The sequence below is a fragment of the Myiozetetes cayanensis genome, unplaced genomic scaffold (genome assembly GCF_022539395.1).
Source record: "Myiozetetes cayanensis isolate MyiCay16 unplaced genomic scaffold, myiCay2020 scf4, whole genome shotgun sequence".
NCBI classification, from domain to species: domain Eukaryota; kingdom Metazoa; phylum Chordata; class Aves; order Passeriformes; family Tyrannidae; genus Myiozetetes; species Myiozetetes cayanensis.
This window is the reverse complement of record NW_026087631.1, coordinates 8248287-8273520: the sequence shown is the minus strand read 5'-3', so window position 1 is coordinate 8273520 and position 25234 is coordinate 8248287. Positions and strand designations below refer to the sequence as shown.

Below are 25234 nucleotides of genomic sequence, written 5' to 3'. Positions count from 1 at the left end.
CAAATACATGTATGGCACTACCAATTGATCCATTCCAGGATTGCAAGAGTGATAAAATCCAGATTTTTTGAAGAAAAAAAGATGGAATTTTCACTATCCAGCAGAAAAATGGAATAGCTTAGAAACAGAAGAATGGGGCAAGGAAGGGCAGGAGAATATTTAAAAAAACCCCAAAACAACAACAGCAACAATAACCTGCCAAAACCCCAAACAAATGAATACCCTCAAAACAAAACAAAAACCAGCAACAAAAACAACTGAAATTATTCTGAATTACTGTGTCCTGAATAGCAGTTGTTGTTTTTTTAAATAATATCTGTAATGAGGTCTCACTGTGATTAAGTGACTTTTATGTCTTGGGGCCCCTGTGCAGAAAGTTGGGACAAACTTCTCAAGAGATTTTGAAATTTAAATATTCTGAAATGCAATCAAACATCTATTACTACAGGGGACCAGAGGAGCAAGTCTTGAGAAACTTGTAGGTTTTTTTAATTCACACCCATTGCTTGCAGTAAGGCTGTCAGGACTGATCCGATAGCATTTTGTGTCATCTTCTATGAATATTTCTGATATGAAATAGATTAGCAGATGCACGGTCTAACTTCCATTCAGTTTCATTTTCCATCTCTTGAGAAGAAGAGACCACTAAAGACCACATAGACCACTAAAGCTGAGCTTTACAACATCAGGTAGAAAATTATGTTTTTCCAGAAAATACGTCTGTGTTCAGTGGCAAGAATGAGAGGAAGCTGCAGAAAAACAGAGTGAGCACAGCATGTTTTCGGAGTAGTGTTGTTGTGGAGGGTGGAAAAGCTGTGGAAAAGTCCTTTCAGCGAAGATGTCTATGGTCTCACAGTAGCTGAGATGACACATCTGCTCAAAGAATTGAGGGGAAAAGGTCATGTAGTGCTGACCTCCTGACAAAGCTTGGAGGCTAAAGAAGGGGGTTTGATAATTTGGGATAAAGCCTTGTGAGAGTATGGGGTCAGCACCTGCGGAATTGTCTACCCCAGGCATGGAACTTTGCACTTGCTGACATGTGCCTTAGGGCAAAACTGAGTTTGTTTCTTGCCATCTCGCCCATGCAGCACGCCTGCCGTTTTCTATTCGAGTCCTCCTGGAAGCGGCAATCCGGAACTGCGATGAGTTCCTCGTGAAGAAGGGAGATGTTGAGAATATTCTCAACTGGAAAGTGATGCAACACAAGAATGTTGAAGTGCCATTTAGGCCTGCAAGAGTCATCCTGCAGGACTTCACGTGAGTCTGATGCTCTCCAAAGCTCGGAAGGGGGGCTTTTGAGAGTGCGGCAGTGCTCAGCTTGGGGTGGAGGGGTGAGCTGAGGGAAACAATAACAGTGAGATATCTGGAAAAGCTTTTTTCAACTTGCCTTGATGTCGTGCTACAGACAACATTTGAAGAGGCAGACACTCAGGGCAAAAGCACTGAGTGAAACTATTCTGGGATGTAGAAATAAATATCTTTACATAACTTCAGAGGGGAAGAAAATGTGATGGATTGCATCCAAATGCATTTGGATTGCATCCAGATGAGGCAATCCAAAGTTTAGAGGTTTTGTTCTTTGAAGGGGAGGGGGGTATTGTATTTTTTTGGGTGTTTTTTGGATGGTTGGTTTTTTGTTTGTTTTTTGTTCCCCAGGATCACTTGCTTTCAATTTTCAGCCTTTTCAGTTCTCATTTATAACCCACATCATTACTGTCTCTTCCAGCCAGTATTATTTCAAATACATTTTTATAGACTTCTCTGCTATTTTGAAAAAATGAATGTCTATTTTTCCCAGAAATGCAAACTGAGATTCCTACCTAATGGATTCTGAAAACTGGGCCTTGTTATTGCAGTGTATTTAGCCCCCATGTATCAGTAATAATCATGTAGTAGTCCCTGGTAAATGTGGAAAGTCAATTTGCAGGCTGAACAACAGCTTCTAACTGTTTTTAATACATCATTTGACTTGCAACTCAGCTGTTCTTTGTACCTTCATCCTCTGTCTTTATAGAACAATTTAGTTCATCCATGGTAAGCCCTGTGCTGCTATGCTGCCAGTTGATTTTCTTTCTCAAAAGCAGAGTATCTTAGCTGTCATACCTTCTGTTTGGCATTTTTGTAAACGTTATCTGAGTGCTAGAGACCTAGCTGAGCTCCTAAAGACACTAGGAAAAATAGGCTAAACCTCAACTGAAAGAAATGCTGATTTCCCAGCTATTTTTGACCTACTGGCTGTTGTTAACATTTTGAAAAGCTGGAGCACAGACAAAGCTGAAATTTCGAGTATTTTCGTCTGTTGCTACACTTTCTTGCCCCCTACTCTCCTGCTGAGTTTTAAAAATTTGCCTATAAGTCTGCAGGGCAGCTGCATTCCTGAAAAATGACCTCTTGGACAGGCCTCTGAGGAATCTTTTGAAAAAAGGCAGCTTTGGCGACTTTCCAAAAGCTGTACAACAATTACATTCAAGTTGTCCTGGTTTAGAATTATCTAATTTCCCTGTCTGGATCATTCTGTAATTATTCTTAGTTTTTCTAAATACTGTAGATGGGTGTTGTGTCTGTTCCATTTCAGTTGCATAACATCCGTAAGCTGGCAAAATAACTCCTCCACTACTTCCCTCCCACCTCTGCTCTCCCCCAAACTCCCCTAAGTAGCTTTACATAATATTTGCTATTTTCCTTGTAATATGCATATTCTGGGAGGTCAAACTGCTTCACACTGCTGAACAACACCAGTTACTTGTGTTAAGGTTAGATAATGGTAACCCTTTTTTGCTATTTATTTTTTGTAAATACTCAGGATTTTCAAGGTAAAATTCTGTGGAAATTACAAATATTTTACTGTTCTTGTTGCATTGTTTCTGGTGTATGCTCAAATGGTAATAGCTTCCTTATAGTCAGAATTGAAAACATAAACTCCTACTGCTTTGGGCTGCTCTTGCAGAAATGTAGTGTTTTCACTGAGTTGCTGACTGATGCCAGATCCTTGAGTGCCCATCAGAGAACTCTTTTTGTCTCAGCAGCCAGCAAAATCAGATAGGCAGATAGGTAAGAGGGTTTCCCAAGCTGATTGAAAATACCATGGTAAAACATACCTAAGTAGAAGCAGTGAGAAGCATCGGAAGCTTCGTTAAAATAAATATTGACATGTGTGTGATTTCTTAGGTAAGTCAGGTGTTGAAAGGCCAGAAGTTCCGGTTATTCACTCCTTATTTGCTTATGAATAAACATGCATTGCAAATGGAGGATGAATGAGGAACTCTCAGGTGCATTACTTTGACCTTTTGTACAGTTTGCTGACCTCACTTGGGAAGGAAGGCAGGCTTAATTTAGGGATTTAAAAGCCATTTTGGTTGAATGACACATACAAACATAGAGGAAAAGGTCTGTTAACCTTTTTATGAGTTATTTGGAGTTCAAGGAGTTGCTGGATGGTCACAAGATATGTGAGAAGGTAGAAATGTGAATGTTGGCCTGTAGCCTGAGAATATGCTGTGTGAGTGCCATTTGTGATATAAGGTCTTTTGCCAATGATAAATATAGGAATCTGTTAGTAGGAATGCATGGTGCACCTTATTTTTGCCTTTGTGTTTTTCCAGTGATCTACCAGGACAGTTAAATCCACTTCTGAAAATACAGTTACTGTGTGAATGTGTTTTGCAGTCAAGTCTTTTGTAATTTAAGAAATCCTATGCCCTGCTCTACCAGTTTCACCTGAAGCGTGGAAGGTACCAAACAGCTCTCGTTACAGAGAAGGTTCTCCCGTGCCTTGCAAAACTTGGAAGAGATGACTCTTGCCTTAAAATCAGCTAAATAAACATAGCAAAGAATCAAAGAAATAACCTTGTTGTCTTCCCTCTCCCTACTTCTTTTTTAAACTGGGGAGGAGAGAGGGAAACAGAGCAAAAGAAGAGAAACCAGTTCAAGGTCCCCAAGGAATGCTGTCTAGGAACAAATTTCCAAATTCTCAGCCAAGCATGTTGAACTGCTTCTGTTACTTGATGAATTTTGAGTTTGGCTTTTTATTTTTGCCATTCTCAAGATATAGATACAGTTCTGTCCTTTTTGCTTTTCTGCCCTTCCATAGAGAAATGATCCCAAGACCCAGGATATGGCTGTGGTTTGCTTTGCATGTGACAGTAGGTGTCTATTCTGCATCTGAGGATCTCAGTTGTGTTTGGTTTGGGGTTTTTTTTCCCCCTCTTTTCCAAATTGTTTCACCATGCTTATTTATTCTCTGTTTCAGTGGGGTGCCTGCTGTGGTTGACTTTGCTGCGATGCGAGATGCTGTGAAGAAACTCGGTGGGGACCCTGAAAAAATCAATCCCATCTGTCCTGCTGATCTAGTGATAGATCACTCCATCCAGGTTGATTTTAGCAGGCAGTAAGGATACAAAATTACTCTTTATTTCTTAGTGGTAGTAAAAAAACTTACTGATCATCAAGGTAGTTCCACTGGTGATATTCTCAGTGTTTGTACTACAACATCTTAGATTTTAAGAAGTATTTAAGTTATATTGTTGAATGGTTTACTGTGATTTAGGAGGGTGAATTTTCTTTTTTGTCAGAGACTCACAGAATCGTTAATGTTGGAAAAGACCTTTAAGATCATCGAATCCAACCATCAAATTGACTTTTTCAAGTAAAGAAACAGTTTTCTACGGAGGGTATTAATAGGAAACAGGCACAGAGCAGGTCAGACTGGGACTCCTCACAAGAACTGCTGTTGCCCAAGTTCAGCCCCACCAGTGGCAGGAAGAGGCTTGTGGGGGACATCTCTTAGCAGTAGAAGCCTGGACTAATGAAAACTAGGGTGTTAATAGAAACAGGCTCAACCCAGACCTGTTATGATTGTAATTTTCCACAATAATTCTGCATTATTATTAGTTACTCAGAAATAGCCTTTTTTCTGCATGCACTTTTTTGACCCCATAGGGCTTTTTGGAAAGGACAAACACGAATGTCTCCTTTCTTCCTTACTTCTCTAAGAATAGACCTAAGCTACCGTAGGCCCAGCTCTGAGGAGCTGCTTGTTGCTTCAGTGCTTCCAAGCAGAAGAGCTTGAGCTGCTGCTTAACATGTCTCCTCTGAGCACAGGGAAGGAACCTAACACTGTTCAGTCCTTCACATGCTACAAAGATTCAAACACTCACTACAGTCGCTAGACCCACAGTGAAATACAAGACCTCTGCATGGAGGTCCTCCTACACTCCAAGGCACATTAATGTGGGCCTAGTGAACTGATCTTCCAATCAGATCCTGCAGTTAAATGTTATGTGATGGTTTCCTTCCACCTTTTTTGCCTGCAGTTACCTTCTTGCTAAAATACACTGTGTTTATTGCCCTCCAGAGGAAGGAGTTTTGAAGCTGGCCACTTAATAGCGTTGCAAAGAAGAAAATTCCTAGGAGGTGGAAATCGAAGAACCCCTTCTCAGTGCTAGTATTCAGAGATTTCTTTAAAATAAACATATTGAAATTCTGAGCAGAAACGTATTGCGAAGCCTGTTGCTCAGAAGAATGTTGTCAATTTTCAAATACAGATTCTTTCATACTTTTTTTAAGTGTAGACTAGTAAAGATAGAAATTCTCATGGTTGCCATTTTGTAGTTGACGGGAGAAAAAAACCAAAAAATTTTTACTTGTGTAACTGTCAAAAATCAACTTCCATTAACATTTTTTCTGGAGGTGCTGCTTCTTAATCTTAACACTAAGGAGCTTAGAAAGAGATGCAAAATGAGAAATGAACACCTGAAGGCTGATCTCTGGGCTAATGGGTGTTCTAGCACTAATGTATTAAACTAGAAAACTAACCTTTTTTGTTTTTAATTTGCATTACTCTGTTTTTTTAAGATATTTGGGAAAGAGTGTATTTCTTTGTGAACAAGACATGATTATGTCTTTACCATAGGACAAAAATCAACTATTGTGATTCTTTTTCTATATTATTTTAATAAAATTCATTTTATATTATCAGTAGTATCCAGGACTTAATATAGATAATTTTTTTGCTAATCATTGTTTTTTGTCACAGCCTCATTTTATTTGTACTCGGGTCATGTATGTATAAAGAGAACAATTGTTTCAAACTCTTGTAAGTTCAAGTGAAAAGTTTGTTAATTCTACTTTGGAACAGGAGGCTTCAGGCAGCACCATATCATAATGATACCCTTTTTAAGAGAAGTTGCAGGGCAGTTGTGTTTGTTTCCTTTACTACCTTGCTGATTACTTCTGATTCAGGTATTGGAAAATTCGTATTTCTCTGTCATGTAGTGTTGTTTTTTTCAGGCTACAAGTTTTAGACCTGCCACATATGTAATATGCAGATTAGCACTCCATTTGAAGCAGAGTTCAGGTATTATCTCCTAAGATTTATTAAGTTCTTTTCATTGGTTGCCTGCAGTGATATTAAACAGATCAGCATTCACATTAGCTAAAAAATCTTCTTTTCTTTTAGTGTTTGGGTATATCTGACCAAACATAAATTTCAGTCTAGCACTTTTGATTCTGACAGCTGATTATTTTCACTTGCAGGCCAGACAGCTTGCAAAAAAATCAGGACCTGGAATTTGAAAGGAACAAAGAAAGATTTGAATTCTTAAAGGTACTGAAAAAAGTAGTCTTATTTGCATGGAAAAAAGTACAGTGAATAGAAGTTCTTCTGGTGCTCATGTGCATTGAAAATTTTTTACTCCTGTTCCTTTTGTTTCAGTGGGGCTCACGGGCCTTTAAAAACTTGAGGATTATTCCACCAGGCTCTGGGATCATCCACCAAGTGAACTTGGAGTACTTGGCTAGAGTGGTGATGGATCAGGATGGCTACTACTATCCAGACAGCGTGGTGGGCACTGACTCACACACCACCATGATAGATGGCTTGGGAGTGCTTGGCTGGGGTATGTGCAGAAGTGTATTGTGAATATCTTTTGGGCTCCTGGTGAGTTGACTCTGGCTGGCGGGTCAGCCCTCATCAATCACTCCCTCACTCCTGCTGGCAAGATGGGAGAAGAGAACTGGAAAGGCAAATGCAAGATAAAACTGGTGGGTGGAGACAAAGACAATTTAAGTGAGGAGGGATGACTGTAGGGAAAGGAAATGAAAGAAGTGATGCAAGGACAGTCAATCACCACCTCCCATCAGCACACCAAAGCCCAGCTAGTCCCTGGGCAGTGGGTACTTTGGAAAAATTGTTCCCACCTCCCAGGTTTTATGCTTAGCATAATGTTTTATAGCACGATGATTTGTGTTGATGTGTCTCATTGTTCATTTTGGGTCAGCTGTCCTGGCTGTGCCCCTCGCAATGTCTTACCCTCCCAATGTCTTGCCCACCTACTTGCTAAGGGTCAGAATGAGAAACAAAATATACTGAGACTGCTTAGCAGTAGCTAAAACTTTGGTGTGTTGTCAACATTGGTATGGTTGTAAATCTAAAACACAGCACTACATGGGCAGCTATGAAGAAAAGTCACCCCTGTGCCAGACAGGCACAGTGGTACTTACCACAAACACAAGTAACCTGATAAGGTCTCTTACAGTTACTGAAGACTTTTTAAGTAAGTTTCCTCTTCTGATAACAGCCTCAGATGATTTCTGCTACATGTGTTGTTGGGTTTGTGTTTGGTTTTTTTACATATTCTTTTCTATTCTGGATTTAAATCACAAGGAAGTAGATAAGGAAAATATTAAATAAAGGAAAGGAGTTGAAGCATCATGGATCATCCAATTGTTTCCTAGTGACTTGGCTGCTTTCAAAGTGTTGATGTATCAAAAAAAGTACCGCAAATACTAATCTCTTAGATTAAAGGTGGTGCAAATTGAATCTGAGAGAGTTAATATGGCCGGGGAGGACATTGTGAAAAACAGGACTGTGAAGTATATTCTCATACCAGTACTCTACAGAATACTTGTTACAGAAGTAAATATAAATAGTTTATTTTTGCTTGTGGTGGTGAACTGCAGGGATTGAATTACTGAATAAATAAGTACCTATGGAGTGAAAGTATTTGCAGTCATCCCACATGATAGCAAAAACATCAGCTGAGGTTTTATTTTCCTGTGATGTGGTGATAGGAGCTTATTGAAACAGCTGTTGTACAAATACAGAACACATTGTGTTTTTCAAGAGCATTTGCTAGCATTTGCTCACAAATGGGCTTGTGAAGTTCTGAGTACCACATGATATGATAGGACTTTGTGTTTTTAATGTCCCGCCTCTATTACTGTAGTAATATTGGTTGATTGAGACTTTATATCTCAAGGGCGAAGGAGTTCCTGCTGGCTCAGAATACAAATGTAAAACAAGTTCAGTTTATCCAAAGCATGACAGCTTTGGGATTAGACACATCTCTTATGCTGTATTTGATTACACCATACACACAGAGACATAATTTAGATGATGTTGCGGCACCAATAGCTGCTTGGACGAGTGTGACTCTCAACCTTATTTTTCTCTAGAACTTGAAAAATGTGGCTGGGTGCAGTCTATACCATATGAGCTTGAAGTGCTTGCTCTTGGATCCAACATTTCTTGCTAGTGGCTGGTAACACTCAGCTTGCTTCATGCTTGCCTGTGATAGCCTGTCAGTCATGTTTATTAACTTGACTGTTTAAAAAAGATTCAATATCTAATGAATCACATGATTGGATCTGTCACATAATTATCTTTTATATTAACATAGGTATATTACTTTGGATAAAATAAATCGGAAATTATTTTTCAAACCATTCTTAGATTAAGTGGGGAAAAAGGGTTGGAGTAGTGGTTTGACATATATAAGCAACTATTACAGGCAGTTTGCTTTAGCTCAGTATTAGTTAAGCTGAACAAAAGGTTTTAATTAATTAATTTAATTAATTAAGTTAAACAAAAAGGAGATTTGAAAGTAGAAGATAAACCTAAGAGGGACTTTCTATGGGCAAAAAGTTATATATCTGCTTAATGCTAAATTCCTAGTAACCATCATGGGTTTATTAGATTGCATAAGACTATGACATCTTGATTAAATTAGCAAAATTAAGTAGTTGCTTGAATTACATTCCTCTAATAGTGAAGATGTGCTTACACAAAAGTTCCCACCTGCACATGCCCAAACCCTGTTGAAACTTAATAGTAAGGCAAGATATTTCTGTCTTAACAAGTAGCTTTTCTGTTAGTATTTTTTAGTAATCCTCCTCTCCTTCAAAATAACTTTTGAGTTTTTGTTTGGTGACCAACTGGCATGGTCTGCATACATTTTACTCACAGCACATCATGTTCAATGCCATGTCAGTGGTTCTTGGTTTGTGCATTGCACGCTTAAGACATTAAATAAAAGTTTTACATCTGCTATTATAAAAGCCAAGCATCCTAGAGTAAGTTACTTAGATTGACCTAATATCCTATCTAATGACTTAAGAATAAGGATGAAAGTATGAAAAAAAAAGAAATTAAAAAACACAACCTTGCAGAAACTGGAGCAAGATGAGGACTGCCCCTTAGCAGGAGACTAAGGCTGTCAGCTTTTTCTCCTGTTTTCAGCTTAAATAGAATGCTCATCAGGCAACTGACTTCATGTGTTTATCTTTGACATGTTACTATCTTTCTGAATAGTTGCATTGTGTACTCCTGTTGCATACAGGTGTGGGTGGCATTGAAGCAGAAGCAGTGATGCTGGGGCAGCCGATCAGCATGGTGCTTCCTGAGGTGGTTGGCTATAAGCTGGTAGGAAACCCTCAGCCACTGGTAACATCCACTGACATTGTGCTCACCATTACCAAGGTAAATTACCAAGGTTTGATGTTCTTCTATTACTGCTAAGAGCTATGCATGCTCTGTAGGACAGAGCCGCTGTACTGCAGGCCTAGGAACTGTGTGTGTGCTTCCATGTAGTAATTTTGGACTTTCTTAAAGCTCTATCACTCTTTGTGGATTGGAATCAGCTGTGCAAGGACAATTTGCTAGGCAAATCTGTTTTCCAGAAGCCCAACAAAATATGTGTGGGGGTATTTTGGAATTTGGTAATGTTTTTGAGCAACAGTGCTTTCTCCTCTGCCTCAAAAAAAGCACCTTGACTTGTTTTTGAAGTCCCCACTTAAAATAAGGCAATATAAACACCCCACAAAACAGATAGTAAGCATTGCAGTCTAATTTCTTTGATGTGCAGGTGTTTGACTCGTCATATGTTCATAATATGTTTATTCACTCTCTGCATGGTCTCTGAATTAAGAGTATTACATGGTCAACATTGATGCTGGAGGTCAGAAATCTGGTACGCAAGTTCATCATGGGCTGCTGTCTCTAGAGAGACCTCCAAATGTGGGAAGCCAACATTTTTTTATGGTTTCATCCAGATGTGTGTGTGATGAATTCAATTCATGTACTTGTGCAGTTGGTTCTCCCTGTTCCCTCATCTTACTGGCTTTGCTTACTGAACATTCCCCACACAGTTCTCCTCTTACATCATGTTGACAAAAGTACATCCTTACGTTGTATCTTATTATTGAAACTTTACATCTCTGTGTCCTTATCTTCATGATTTAGTTTACCAAAAGCTTCCTGGTTTCAAATGGCTATAGAAACCTTCATAAGAGGTTGCTCTGAAGTTGAAAGCTGGATTTCATAACAGACATGCTCAGCTTGTTTGACACATAACAATGACACAGGCACTGTATTTTTATAACAGCACCTTCGCCAAGTTGGAGTCGTGGGCAAATTTGTGGAGTTCTTTGGCCCTGGTGTAGCCCAGCTGTCAATTGCTGATCGAGCCACCATTGCCAATATGTGTCCAGAGTATGGAGCAACAGCTGCCTATTTCCCAGTGGATGATATTAGCATTGGGTACCTGATACAAACTGGTGAGTGTGAGAAGAGATCACAAGTTAAAGGTGTATTTGAAAGCAGGCCTCTAGGTCTATATGCTATAGTCAGCAGTGGGATTGAATCAGGTGGAGCCTTCTGAGCTTTAGTTCATTTTTTATTGATATTTTCTTAATGAGGCTGTGTCTTGCTCTGTGTTTAGGAAGAGCTGGGCATTAAACTGTTTGGCAGCTAAACGCCTGCTTAGCCCTGCCTGAACCTGGCTTGTTCAGATGACAGAAGTAGGAACCTAAGATTTTGTTCTGCAAAAGTCACTTGACTGCTCAATTGCTTTGTTTTTAGTGAATCTCTAATATTTTTCTTGGAAGAGTCTATGTACAGTGTGAACAGTGAAATAGTCTGTTATGCATTTTTTCTTGTTCTGTCAGATGGTAGTTCCTCTGTTTCATTTGCATTTTGTTTTTGCTATATCTGACTTTTATCTTAGGCCGTGACAAAGAGAAGGTTTTGAACACAAAAAAGTATCTTGAGGCTGTGGGAATGCTAAGAGATTTCAAGAACTCATCTCAGGATCCAGACTTCACTCAGGTTAGAAACTGCTCTGCCTTCTGACTCCTTGCTTTAAGTCCTGTCCTGCTTCATTGTGGCAATTGTCTATTTTTCACAGAAACTAAGAAATAGTCGAGAGACTCCTTATCCCTTGATTATGTCTGCAGAGCTGTCTTATCTTAAGGCCCAGTTGTCTCAGTTGAAATGAGACACGAGTGTTTTGCTGAGGATGAGTTATGAGGAAGACCCAAACTCCTCCCTCTAAGCAATTGTAAATCCAAAATTAAGGGGCTCCAATTGAGGGGGAAAAAAGTGTTGAAAAAGGAAAAATAACAGCCTTTTATTAATGGATATATATGTATTGACAGAAACAATGAAAGAAAATAAGTAAAACAACCAAACAATACTCCTATACCCAGAAATAATCCCCCTCAAAACAAAACAAATAAACAAAGAAAAAGGTAAACAGTTCAGTTTGTACCCTTTGATGCAGTTGTAACCACAGTCAACAGGGGGCGCTGTTGGATCACTGGAGATGCAGAGCCTGCAGTTCATTATGCTGGTCAGCAGGGGGCGCTGTTGGATCACTGGTCGTTGCTGCATGAGGGGGACACCCTCCGGGGTGTGTTGGAGAAACTGAAAATGGATTTCCCTCCCCCTCCACTGGGAAAGGAGAGAGAGAGGAGGGAGAGAAAAAAAAAGGGTCCTTCCTAACAGGAACTCACTCTGTTCTGCTGGCTGAATCGTGCTGTATAGTTTTTCCCTCTCCCTTTGATGTGCACAAGAACTGCTGCCAAGAAAGAAAAAAAAATGGGAACGGAGGAAGGGAAAATCTCCTGAAACAGTTCCTCTCTGATGAAAATCCAAGCAGAATCCACAGCTGACAGCCAAGCTGAGAACAAAACCACCTCGGAGCTTCTACCCCAACCTTGTTCCAGCTCCAGCAGCAACCTGAACTCCTCCCCTGCCCCATTTCCCAGGAGATGAGAGTCAAAAAAAAGGCAAAAAGGAACTCCTTACCCCTCTCCAAAGACAAGATTCTGAGGGCCATCAACTAGGAATGTGACCTTACCAGCAACTTCTTTTGTGTTACTTAACTGCCCATTCAACAACCCCTTCACAAAGTGGGCAGGGGGAAGGGAAAAATTTTTGCTTAGTTTCTAAGAACCAGCAAAACCATGACACCAGTGGAATCAGCTGGCTCTTCAGCTGTGAAGACTTGGGCACAGGTATAGGATGGCTCTCAAGTGACCTCAGGTTGGTGCAGATTCTGCAATTTGTTCCAAGTAGGTTTGAGAAGTCCTGTCCAGACTCAAGTTTAGCTATGAAAATTATATGGGTGTTATCTATGTAAGCCTTGCTACAGTTTTACCCTTTTTCTGTTCAGCAAGTTACTTTAATTTGTGAATCAGGACACTTAGAGGTTCTATGGAGTAACTACAGAACACACAAGTCATTTTCTATGCAAGAAAATCAAGATCTTACCCTGTGTCCAGGAAAATCAAGAATATTCCTGGTTTTCTCTACAGTAAAATTTTATCTTGTACCTTGTGTTTAGGTTTGCATGATTACTCAAAAACTTTAGTAGATATGGAAAGATGCAGCACGCTATAAAATCAAGGTTGGAACATGGGTGAGGAATAGATTAATAGTCTGCTTTGGTTTGTGCCAGTACCAGGATTTCTTTATATTATTGTTTTCCCTGCCTCTACTATGTAAAAGGATGAATTAAAAAATTAATTTTTATTGCTTAGATGCTTTGGTCACATTGAGTTTTGAGTAACTGTAGTACTTTTGATAGCCATACCTGTAAGTTGGCAGTGTCTAAAAGTAGAACTGTTCTTTTTCTTCTGATCTTTCCCTTCTTGTGTGTCTTTGATAATTTCTGCAAATAGACTTAAATTTGTGAAGACTTAGCATTGGTTCAACAATAGAGGTAAGAATACCTGTGGCTTAACTGGCTTCAACTTACCATGCAGTGCTGAACCACTCTCTGTTGGTCTTGTTTGAATAGGTGGTTGAGTTGGATCTCCATACTGTTGTGCCTTGCTGCAGTGGACCAAAAAGACCTCAGGACAAAGTTGCTGTGTCAGATATGAAGAAGGACTTTGAGACTTGTCTGGGAGCCAAGGTAGAGACTGGGGACATTTGAGCATACAAATTAATGTGTGGTTCTGAAAGCTGTCTGGTGTTCAGGAACTACATTCTGGGCTTAACTGGTGCCTTATTTGTTTACCTATTGAAAAGTTGGAAAATGAGGATGTTTGAATGCAGTTTCAAAGATGACAGCAGCAATGGGTAGTTTAAAATTGGGAGTTTGCTTCTCTTGCATGATAGTGTTCATGTCCAGTTGAAGTACTAGTTTTTTCTGACCTCATTGTCTAACATGGTTGAGACATACACTAGAGATTTCTCAACTAGCTGTGATGGGGGGTTGTTAATAGAGAAGACGAAGTACCTACTGCACTGAGCTCTGAGCTAACTACACAGCTTTCCATGCAGGTTATGCCCTGAGACTCACGTTGTAGTTTTACTCTAAGTATTGAATCTATTTAGCAGATCAAAACTGCATGTGTCCTTATGACTCTTGGATGTTGGAGGTAAAGACAGAAAATGATGTCTTCACTCTGCATCATCCAGTCAAAAGTGGTTATTGGAAGAAGAGCAAGATTATTTTTAAAGTAATATTGCCAGACACTTTTCTAAATCAGTTTGAATCCTTACCTAGTATAGTAACCATCCTTCTCAAAGGCAGTACAGAACTCTAGTGATTTAATTCAAGAAATTTAAACTGCAGCAATTCCCAATAGTTATTTTTTTCTTACATTTTCCAAATTGCATTAAATGACCTTTCAGATCTCTAAATGTATTTTTCATGGCATAAACAGTACCTTCTTGCTCTTTTTTTTCCAACTGTTAGGCTTTTGCCTCTGAAATCAGCTCCTGGCATAAATTTGAACTGTTTGATAACCATGGCTTAAAATTCTTATGGCTAAAATCTCAGGACTAGCTTGTGTATTAAGACTATATGTGATCAGAAGTCTGGAACATACAGGAGCAAGAAACTCCTGAGCAATCTGGAGAAGGATATATTCATGCAGGAAGAAAACACAGATTTTGCTTTCAAGGTTACCTCCTTTATGAGTAACCAGAGAGTAGGATAAACTTCGGAAAACATTATTTCTATCCACCACTTTGGTTGACCAGAGACACAAGTCTTCCCCACCAGACCTAAAAACGCAAGCATGAGTGTAACTGACGGATGCTTCTCATTGGTGAAAAAAACAGCTGATACTAATTTTTAGTCAAAATATTTATGTTAACCACATCCTTTTGGTTATTTTCTCCTCCTGCAGCAAGGATTCAAGGGATTCCAAATTGCCCCAGACCGACACAACAGCAAAGTCAAATTTAATTTCGAGGGCTGTGACTTCGAGCTTACTCATGGTTCAGTAGTGATTGCTGCCATTACAAGCTGCACAAACACCAGTAACCCCTCAGTTATGTTGGGTGCAGGTGAGTTTACTTGCCTAATGTGCAGTAGGTTCTCTGTGGCTCTGGCTGTGTACTCTGTGGCTAACGACAATGACAATGCTGATGTAATTCTACATTCTAGCACAAAAACAGTGCTGGTTTTGTCATTGGAGTGCTGAAAGTGACCCTAGTTTCTAAGGGTAGCAGAAGGACTTATGGAAATGGTAGCTAGAAATGTAGGTTGATGAAAATGTGTTTTTCTTGCACTGTCTTCTATGTAGGGCAAGATGGAATTTAATTAACCAACACTTCTGACACTTTTTCAAATGCACAGAAGCTGTTATATGGAGCAGAGAAGAGGCTGTTGAAGGTCAAAGCTGCAAGAAGAGTGACAGTGAAGAACAGTCTATGGGTTTAACTCTGAGGGTGCTGTGATCTGTCAGCAGAGTACAAAACACACACTTAGCTAGAGGTTGCCCTATATAGTTGTTGCAGCAAGAGTCTGAGGGCATGTTGGGGGTGAGTAGAGGAGGAAGATTATATTCTCAGGGATGGCCATCTTTCAGACATTTTCAGTTTACACTTTCACTACATCCACAAAGTGGTTAAAGGTGGAATTTTTATGCCCCACTACAGAAGAGTTAGTCTGACTTGGTTGTATTAAATTTCTGGTCAGGAGGTTTCTCATTTTTAACTTGGCTAGTCTGTGCAGAAAATACCACATTCCTAATGTGTGCTTCTACCCCATTCCCTTAGCTCTAAGTGGGTGCATACTTCAGTTGTGCCACCTGTTTAGGATAGTTTCCTCAAGTATTTGGCTCCCAAGTTAATGGCACGCATTTTTAACCCTCTCTGAGACAGCAGGCATGCTGATCTTTCAGTCAGCTTGGCTTAATAGGTCTGTGGGTTTAAAGTGTACAATACTCTGTAGATACATGGAAGGCTGGTACTTGAGTGCATTCACTATTACTAAATGCACAGCAGCCTGAAGAATGTAGTCCTCATGATCTTGCACTCAGCTTTAGTGGATACTCTTTCCTTTGCTGCCTTTCTGTACAGCAGCACTTAATTTTTGATACTGGCAAGGAAAGAAAAAATTCTATCAGTCTCTGAACTCAGAACCTCCAAGATAAACCCACAAGAAACATGATAACTTAGTTTTCAAGGTGAAGTTTGAAATGAAAGCAGCTAAAGCGTATAGTGTTTCCACAGTAAGTAACCAAGCCAAAAAAATCCAAGATACGAGTAGTTGTTTCAAACAACCACTGTATATACTGTGCACTAAGCAGGGACTGTGTGTCTGTGGGGATAGTGGTGTGTGGTGTAAGAGCTTTGACAGCCTAATCTGACTTTACAAGGTGGTGGATTAAGGTTGCTCAAAGCAATTTAAGGTCTGGCATTTCCTTGCCAATTTTTAGAGTTTGACTTTGCCTTCTTTTCAGACCTGGTGTGAGCAAGAAGACAAAAGCCAATACTTTCAGACAGGCTGTCAATCTCTCAGGTCCTATGATGATCACTTGTTCATGGTCACATTCTCAAAAATATCCAAGGGCTCCAGTTTCCACAACTCCCTTTCGTAACTAAGGAGCCTCAGTAATTTCAGGAATAGGACTACTTCTTTAAATTCATGTGTGTAGGCCATTTCACACAACACTTAAAAGTGGAGGTTTCCAGGTCACATCTAACAGAACTGCCAAACACCTGGCAAAGACAAAACAATTTGATGACATCTTCCTATTGGAGATCATGATGGATCAAAGCAGAGCTGATGTATACTTCTATACTGAGCTGATCTATACTTCTTTACATCTAAATGGATGTAATGTGTGTGAGAGAGAATGCAGCATAGGAATGTGAAGTTTTGCATAGTTTGCATATCTGCTGCTTCTTTTATGTTCATCCTGGAAAAGGGCTGGAGTGGACTAGTTTTCTGAACGTTCATCAATGGACAATTTGTTTCAAAGGAAGGAATTTAGGATGAATGTGTTTCTAGTAACATGCTCCACTGAAACGTCTCTATGCTTGTTACAAATCCGGGAATGGTCAATCAGCACTTGTGCAACAAGCTGTAGATTGTGAGGCAGCTAGTTTGTGTGAAGGGTCAGAGTTGGTGCTCTCATAGCCTTCTGCTTCTGCGAGCATCAAGTCTTGTGGTAGCAGTTATTTCAGCACTGGGTTACTAGATCATGGTAAGTGGGAACTTAATAATTCTTCATTGTGTTTTTTTGAGACACTTGTCTAACAAAGAATGTTCTGAGTTTTGAATGTCTACATGCTGCCCTAGTGTGAGTGCATTTTGTTTAATACAACTTCCAGCAACCTGGTGGAACAGAAATTGCAGTCTGGATCTACAGTTCAACAGAGCTCTTAACTCTGGCTGATTATTAGAGAATAGTGCTGCTGTTGGCTTGCTGTACCCTTTCATTGCTGGAAATGCTGCCTTTTCTGTTCCCAGTCATTTAGTTGTAGTTCTCTTAACCTGACCTGTTGATTCGCCAAACTGTCTCACTTCCAGGGAAAACTGCAACTATCCTTTGCATTTTTCAGGACTGCTTGCCAAGAAGGCTGTTGAAGCAGGTTTGACGGTAAAGCCATACATTAAAACTAGCCTGTCCCCGGGAAGTGGAGTCGTCACTTACTATCTGCGGGAGAGTGGAGTTATGAGTTACCTTTCCCAACTAGGGTAGGAATGCTTTTCTTACTGTTGTCCTATGGCTGCTTCACTAAAAGCATTGTGAACAAGTAATGCAATAAAATAACTATTTCTCTGTGCAGCTTAGAAGATATTGCAGGTACTTTATGGTGTGATCCTGCCTGAGTTAATGCTTTGCTGTTGTGCTGGCTGGCTTTGTACCAATGATGAAGAAGGCCTGCTGTATCTTCTTGAAGACTTAAGTTCTTAAGCAGGAAAATGGGTTATTTTCCAGACTAATTGTTCTGAAATAGTATAAATTACATTATGTTGTTGTTCCTCTTGCATTCTTTGTGCATGGACAGTCACTGTGGTGACAAAAGTAGAAGACATCCTCAAAAATACTGTTTTCAGCAGCAAATGATTTGTTAAAGCAGTACATCTGAAAGTAACCATAAACACCTACAAAAGAGTTAAATGTCTTACTCCAAAATATCTTTCTGTTCACTGATGACTTTTGTGCTCTTTCTAGGTTTGATGTGGTGGGTTATGGCTGTATGACGTGTATTGGCAATAGTGGACCCCTACCCGAGTCTGTTGTTGAGGCCATTACACAGGTATGCAGTTTTCCCTGTACAGCTTATCTAGGCAAGCTGCTCTCTGTTGTGTGGGTTCTGAGCTGTGTTATACTGTGCACTGACTCTTCTCAACTCTGTGTGAAGTCAATTCAGTCTATATTCTTTTTTTTCTGTGGGAAATGTTTTGGGACTGTCTGGAAGGAGACAGATCTGTAACTGTCCAGATATTGCTGTTGCAGTGCAGTGAGGCTCTGCAGACTCGCTAGGTGTGTGAATTCTGCAGGCATCTCAGCTATCTTTGTCTCACACTCTCTCTTACAGGGTGACCTCGTTGCAGTGGGGGTGTTATCTGGCAACAGGAATTTTGAAGGGCGTGTCCACCCCAACACCCGTGCTAACTACCTGGCCTCCCCACCACTGGTTATAGCCTATGCAATTGCAGGGACCATCCGGATTGATTTTGAGACAGAGCCTTTAGGTAAGACAGTGTCAGGATACTTCTTTTGACAGCTTACAAACTAAACCACTTGGAATTAAGCTCTTCAGAAGCATTTGTCGTAGTGAAGTGCTTCAAAGTACTGAGTATCTCTGGGAGACAAAACATGCAGTTACTAAGAAACAGAGCAACAAGGAGTCTGTAGGATGGAGAAAGCAGGAAACCAAGCCTGAGCAATGTTCTAATTCCACTGGGGTATGTTTTTGGCTGTATCTGGGTGATAGCAACCTGACTTAGCTTTTATAGACAACCTGATTTAGTAGACTTTCCTTGAGCAGGAATTTCAGCTAGACAACCTTCAAAGATCCTTTCCTACAGAAATTATTCTATAAATTATTCTGGAACACCGTTGGAAGTCACAGAACAAGGGTTAGGTAGAGGCATTATCAAGTTTATGACACATATTTTTGTCAAACCACTGTATGTAAAATAAAGTCTCGTGAGTGTTAAGAGGAACACATAGCTAGAGACACAGTGATGAACTTTTCTTTCTTCTTAATGGAAAATTTATGGAACAAACGTGACAATACCATTTTCTACAGGAATAAATGCTTCGGGGAAGAAGATTTTCCTGAAAGATATCTGGCCAACAAGAAACGAAATTCAGGCTGTTGAGCGTCAGTTTGTTATTCCTGGGATGTTCAAGGAGGTCTACCAAAAAATAGAGGTGAATTAATCCTCTAGGCAGTAATTTGATTGATGTACTGTGCTATTCTGAAGTGTTAAGTAAGATAGTCTTGATAATGAAATGAACCTTTTTCTTCTATTGCTGTTGCTTCTGTTCTAGCAAATATTCAAATTAGTTTTTTTTAAAAAAAAAATCTTCTAATTAATTCTTACAGACAGTCATGTTCTGAAAATTGCTCCTTATAATTTTTTACTGTAACATGTAGATGATGTGTTTTAAACAGTCATCCCAGGCTGTTATTAGAAAGTGAGATATTCCAGCTTCACAGATATTTGATTTTTTTCAGCTAACATAAAATTAATTTGCATTGACTAACAGTGTGCACACCAGCAGAAAACATCGTACTTGGTAATGTCTTCCTGCAAGTCTTCTTTGAGTGTTTAAACAAAATATTCTTAAGGTTTATATGTTAGAGAAGCTTCTTAAGATTACTGATAAATACACTGAAGAGTTATAAAGTGTTATCTGTGCACTTAATACAGGTTATTGTCAGAAAACAGGATGAACATCTTTTCTAATGAAGTGAGGGTTTTCCTCTTTTAATAGATAGAATCATTAAAAAAAAACCCAAACATAGTGCATATTGTTATATGCATTTTCCAAAGTGCTTGAAGAAATAGACAAGGCTTTTGCTGAAGTCAAATTTGTAATTTTACCTGGAGTCTGAAGTAATTATGTTGTTTCTGAAAACTTCTGAATGACTTACAAGTCAATGGGTGGATTTTGTTTTTCAGACAGTAAACAAATCTTGGAATGCCTTAGATGCTCCTTCAGATAAACTGTATACTTGGAATCCCAAGTCTACCTATATCAAGTCTCCTCCTTTCTTTGATGGTTTGGTACGTACATGTTTTCCCTTTGAATCAAGCCAGAGTGTGCAGTGACCTTGACTAATTTTAAAGGTGAAGCAAAGACAAGGGGTCTGAGAGCATGTATCATAGCTTATCAAGGCTTTGGTTCTTTCTTAGATGTTAGAATTGCAATATTGTGTTCGTTTTAATAGAAAGGCATGAGTGAATCTGAAAATTGTAAGGATTCCCTGTCAGTTCAGGGCTTTTGAGAAGTCCCCTTTACCTTTTAAATTGAAATACGTGTAAATGGTGACAGAGCAAGTGAAGAACAGGAATGGGAAACAAAACGCACAGTACTGCCTCTTTGCATTTGTGCCAAATGGCTCAGTGTTCAGACTGCTATTTTGGGATTAAAAAGAAAATATAGATTTGAATGCATGCAGATGTCTAGGAACCCTGGATTTTCATGCATGTATCACAGGAAGCCTCAGCTAGTTTTCTTACCTCATCTGTTTTCTTCATGTCTGACTGCTGAGAGACAGCCAGAGCATCATATTTTGTTCAAGAACAGAAACATTTTTAATAGGGTTGGTTTTTTTCCTTCTCCCAGCTTGTATAATAAGGGAGACCTTATTTTACAATTTGCACTTTTTAAGAAAGGTAATTATTTTTCATATAAAATAATTATTTTGTTTGTACTTATGATGCCTTAGACTTTGGCTCTTCAGACCCCGAAAACAATAGAAAGTGCTTATGTCCTGTTGAGTTTTGGGGATTCTGTGACAACTGACCACATATCTCCAGCTGGGAACATAGCCAGAAATAGTCCTGCAGCCCGTTATTTGACCAGCAGAGGGTAAGCACTACTTCTTGTTCTTGTTATGAATTGGGAAGAGGAAGCAAACCACAACTACTATACCATGTTACAGGCACACATATCTTCTGTCTGTTCACATGCCCCTGTATACCTTGACAGCTGCCCAGAGAACACATAAACTAAGAAAGAAAAACATTTCTCTTTCTCTTTCAACAGTTCTCACCAGGTGTAAGAATTTGAATAGAGTGTGTGAATCTGTTAGCACTGTAGACCTGTGAGAGGTGAAGAAGATAACTTTCATACTGATTTTTACAGTACATGTATTCATAACTAAGGGAATTGGGATTTGTCTCCCTAGCAAAGCAAGAGGACCATGGTCCTTAGTTCCAAAAATTGGTTTTATATTAATTTCTATCACATGCAACTATTTCATAGGTCAAGGCTCTTAGGAGCTACAGAACATCCCGAAGTTTAGGTTTCAGTTCAGCTGCAAAAACTGGCAGATCTGTTGTGGCTGAGGTCCAAACTCCTGTAAAATGTTGGTCTTTTCCTATGACCAGTCTGTCAGTTTAGTACTTGGGGTTCAACTTAAGGCAAGATTAGGACTTACCAAGTTTACCTGATAATATAATGCTTTTATTCTCTGGCTTAGCACTTTTTACAGCCTTAGTGATGTTTTGAGGAACAGCACTGATATAAAAGATACTGTAGTAATGTAAACAACAAGGAGAATTTTCAGTAGCCAGGTATTAAGAAAAGAATTGTGCTGCATCTTTTGACTTAATATGAATTATACCCTTGCATCACTACTAGATCCTGTTCTCTAGGGCAAGGATTGAGAATACTATGGAAACTCCTTTTTATGACGAAACTGTAGCTGTGTTTTAATTATTTTTCCCTTCCTTCAAAACATCTCAAAAGTAGAAGTTTAGCAATTAGCTAATTGCCAAGCTGGGAACTTTGTACATACTTGCTTTAGAAACACCAGTTCATTACTTCATGTTTTTTGAAGCACAAGAGTGCTTTAGTCTAAAAACAACACTGTTTCCATTCTTCATTTCCTTTAATAGCCTGACTCCTCGAGAGTTCAATTCTTATGGCTCCCGCAGAGGAAATGATGCTGTCATGGCCAGAGGGACATTTGCAAACATTCGCTTGGTCAACAAATTTATTGATAAACAAGGACCTCAGACTATCCATTTCCCTTCTGGGGAAATTGTAAGTACACATGCTGCTCTAAATCGGGGCTCACTGACAACAGAGTGTTAGTGTTGGCTTTTCTCCCTCCAGCTTAGGTCATTTACCCCAGTGCTTTTCACTGAAAATATTTGAGGGGACATACTCACGTAATACGGTGCTTTGGGGCATGTCAGTGGAGGGTATAACCCCTGTAGCAGCAGCAGGGGAAGGTGCAGGTTCATGTTGGGAGTGAGATCAGACTAGAAGCCACAAAGTGGGGTGTGGTTAGTATCCTTAAAGTGCTGCCTGTTGGAAGGTGTGGGCTTCAACTGTTTGTGTGGGGGCACTTTTCTCGTCTTTTCTCTGGAACTGTGCTTCCACCCTCAAAAAGTTTATGAGGTGTTTGCCATCTTTGTTCCAGCTGGACGTGTTTGATGCTGCAGAAAGATACAAGCAGGCTGGCCATCCTCTGATTGTACTGGCTGGGAAGGAATATGGTGCAGGAAGTTCCAGGGATTGGGCAGCTAAAGGACCGTTCCTTTTGGTGAGTGGCTACAGCAAACTAGAAGGAAGACAGTACTTGACAGTGCATTAATTTGTCAGGAAGACTCGTTTATGACCAACAACCTGTGTAGCTCATTCTCACTTTAGGTAGCAAGAGGTATTTTGAAATCTCAGCCGCCTCCAAGAGCCGCAGCAGAGTTGCAAAACCTATTTAAGTATTAATAGATCTTGTTTGGATTGAAAGGCTTGACTGATCTTCAGCTAGAAATCCACAAGCCACGCCAGAAAGGCCACTTTCTTTACTTCTGCTTCCCATAAGCCCATAAACCACAGGTCTGCTTTCAGCTGCCTCCTTATGCTCTCTTAGCAGAGAAGCTAGAAAGTGTAAGAGAAAAGTAGGATCACTGAAAAAGAAATGTAGCATGGCTTCACCATGGGAGCCTAATAGAGATCCACATACAGTGAAGTATCTCCTTCTTTCTTTGTCTTCCAGTCCTATACTGTTTACCAGCTCAAACTCTGATTCAGGCTTTCTTGGTATGGAATTTGTGTGTATTATTAGAAAAAGTTTTATGAGAGTTGGTGTATAAGTTCATTAAAGTTTTTGGAGTTTTTTACTGGTGATGGTTTTTTGTGTTAACTGTATTAACATGTAAAATTTTAGAAACTACTGTAACTGCACCACGAAGCTTGTAGTGTAGGAGGGCAACACTGAATTAGGAAGAATTATGGAAATAACTACTGATGCTCTACATAAGATGTGTTAAAGTAGTATGCAGGATTCCTGAGAAAGCAAGTGTGACTTTTTTTGATAGTCAGGTTTCTAAAGATCTTTGAAAAATAGTGTATCTGGATAGTTTGCTGTCAGACAGAACTGCTGACCCTACCAGTAGCTGGTAAATAAAATGGAGGGGACCACAGAAGAATTTTCTTCTTGTGAGTACAGAAAGGCTGTCCTGAACCATGAAGATAACTAAACCTGTTGTGTGTTTCCCAGGGTGTCAAAGCTGTGCTTGCTGAAAGCTATGAGAGAATTCATCGAAGCAACCTAGTAGGGATGGGAGTGATTCCTCTGCAGTATTTACCTGGAGAGGATGCAGGGACTTTGGGACTCACTGGACGGGAGCGTTACACGATTATCATTCCTGAAAAACTGAAACCACAGATGAACATCCAGATTAAGGTATGAGACACCTAAGAGCTGAATTTTCTGAATCACTGGAATTTCACCCAAAGTGAATTGTCTCTTCAGAAAATATGCTGTCATATGGGTCAGTCAGCTTCTCTCACTTGAGAAAGCGAGAATTGAGATGGTGGAGAGGATGAAAAAAGTCATTCTAATAGGGACTAAATTGAAAGAGGGTAGAATTATACTAGATACATGAATAATTACATATAAGGCCCTGAAACCACTGCCCAGAGAAGTTGTGGATTCCTTCTCTCTGGAAGGGTTCAAGGTAGAGTTGGATGAGGCTTTTAGCAACCTTGTCTAGTGGAAGGTTCCCGGCCCCTGGCAGAGGGAGTTAGAGGTCATCCTTACGGCCAAACCATTCTATGATTTTATGATTTGCTATGATGGGATATAAAAGCAGGATGCTCAAACTGTTTTATTTAACACAAAGCCATCCTGTGTTCTGGACCAGTCTCTCAAAACTCACTATAAATTCTTCTGTCTGAGTTATAAATGAGGCAGGAAATGCAATGAGACTCCATATATGTTTATTACGGTTTGTTCAATACCACTTTCCTCTTCAGCAGCTACCTGTAGGCTAGTGTGAAAAGCAATACCGGTGCCTGTTCACTTTAGCTTTCTATCATAATTTTTTAAGATGACAAATCTATCCTACTGGTCCTTATTTTACTATGATGTCAAATAACATATGGAAAGTTCTGTTGCTTGAATGACTGTCTTTAACCCCAACAGCTGGATACTGGGAAAACCTTTCAGGCCATCATGAGATTTGACACTGATGTGGAGCTCACTTACTTCCACAACGGCGGCATCCTGAACTACATGATCCGTAAAATGGCATCCTAATTAAAAAAAATTAAGCAAAAAGGTCCAGGTACAAGCCTGCTTCCTGTGAGTGTAATAAACCAATAGTAATCTTGCATTTGAAAGTGTGAACCATAAAGTGAACAATTTTTTTTTTCTTGCATTGTATTAGAAGGCTTGTTTACAATGATGAATTTTTCTGTGTATCAGGAAACTGGACAGGCCCATATAAAGGCCCATATAAAGTAAACAGCATTTATTATTTGTTTCATATGGCAGTTGGCTTGAATTACCTTACAATACAGTGTAAAAGTCATTAAGATACTGCTGGCATCTGTAGAACTATTGAAGATCACGTGCTGATTTCATATATTTGGTCCATTTAGTTTGACTTTGAAGTTAAGTTTTATGCTTGTATCAGTGATCTAAGAATTAACTGACAGTATAAAACATTTTTATTCCTTCCTGATTACCTGATACTGACTTGCTTTCTTATTCAGTCATCAGAATCTGAAGATAATACTGCAATTATTTAGCTGTTTATTAATTTTAAAAATGTGAACTGTTTAAAATCTAAGCCTTTGTGGAAAGGTGGACTTATTGGGGATATTTCTAATGGATAAAATTAAATTTATTTTTAAGAAATTTGGTGGTTTCTATCATTTTATCCTTAGTACTGCAATGCAGAACAAAACTTTGACTTTAAACTCTTCTCATTGTCCCTGTAGGAACAGA

The 25234-nt window shown here is 39.4% G+C and overlaps 1 protein-coding gene across 2 annotated transcripts in view; it reads left to right on the top strand.

Annotated features, from left to right (window-relative positions):
* Nucleotides 1-25144, top strand: part of ACO1 (aconitase 1) — a 37293-nt gene extending 12149 nt beyond the window's left edge. For both annotated transcript variants that reach the window (XM_050330152.1, XM_050330153.1), the window contains exons 3-21: nucleotides 1089-1257; nucleotides 4250-4387; nucleotides 6535-6604; nucleotides 6713-6896; nucleotides 9618-9757; nucleotides 10662-10833; nucleotides 11283-11383; nucleotides 13359-13475; nucleotides 14701-14860; nucleotides 17366-17501; nucleotides 17983-18067; nucleotides 18350-18506; nucleotides 19067-19191; nucleotides 19947-20051; nucleotides 20717-20859; nucleotides 21891-22038; nucleotides 22421-22543; nucleotides 23501-23686; nucleotides 24428-25144. In XM_050330152.1, coding sequence (XP_050186109.1) covers nucleotides 1089-1257; nucleotides 4250-4387; nucleotides 6535-6604; nucleotides 6713-6896; nucleotides 9618-9757; nucleotides 10662-10833; nucleotides 11283-11383; nucleotides 13359-13475; nucleotides 14701-14860; nucleotides 17366-17501; nucleotides 17983-18067; nucleotides 18350-18506; nucleotides 19067-19191; nucleotides 19947-20051; nucleotides 20717-20859; nucleotides 21891-22038; nucleotides 22421-22543; nucleotides 23501-23686; nucleotides 24428-24541 — 2573 coding nt within the window. In that variant the 3' untranslated portion in view covers nucleotides 24542-25144. The remainder of the gene's footprint in view (nucleotides 1-1088; nucleotides 1258-4249; nucleotides 4388-6534; nucleotides 6605-6712; nucleotides 6897-9617; nucleotides 9758-10661; nucleotides 10834-11282; nucleotides 11384-13358; nucleotides 13476-14700; nucleotides 14861-17365; nucleotides 17502-17982; nucleotides 18068-18349; nucleotides 18507-19066; nucleotides 19192-19946; nucleotides 20052-20716; nucleotides 20860-21890; nucleotides 22039-22420; nucleotides 22544-23500; nucleotides 23687-24427) is intronic.
* The last annotated feature ends 90 nt before the right edge of the window (nucleotides 25145-25234 follow it).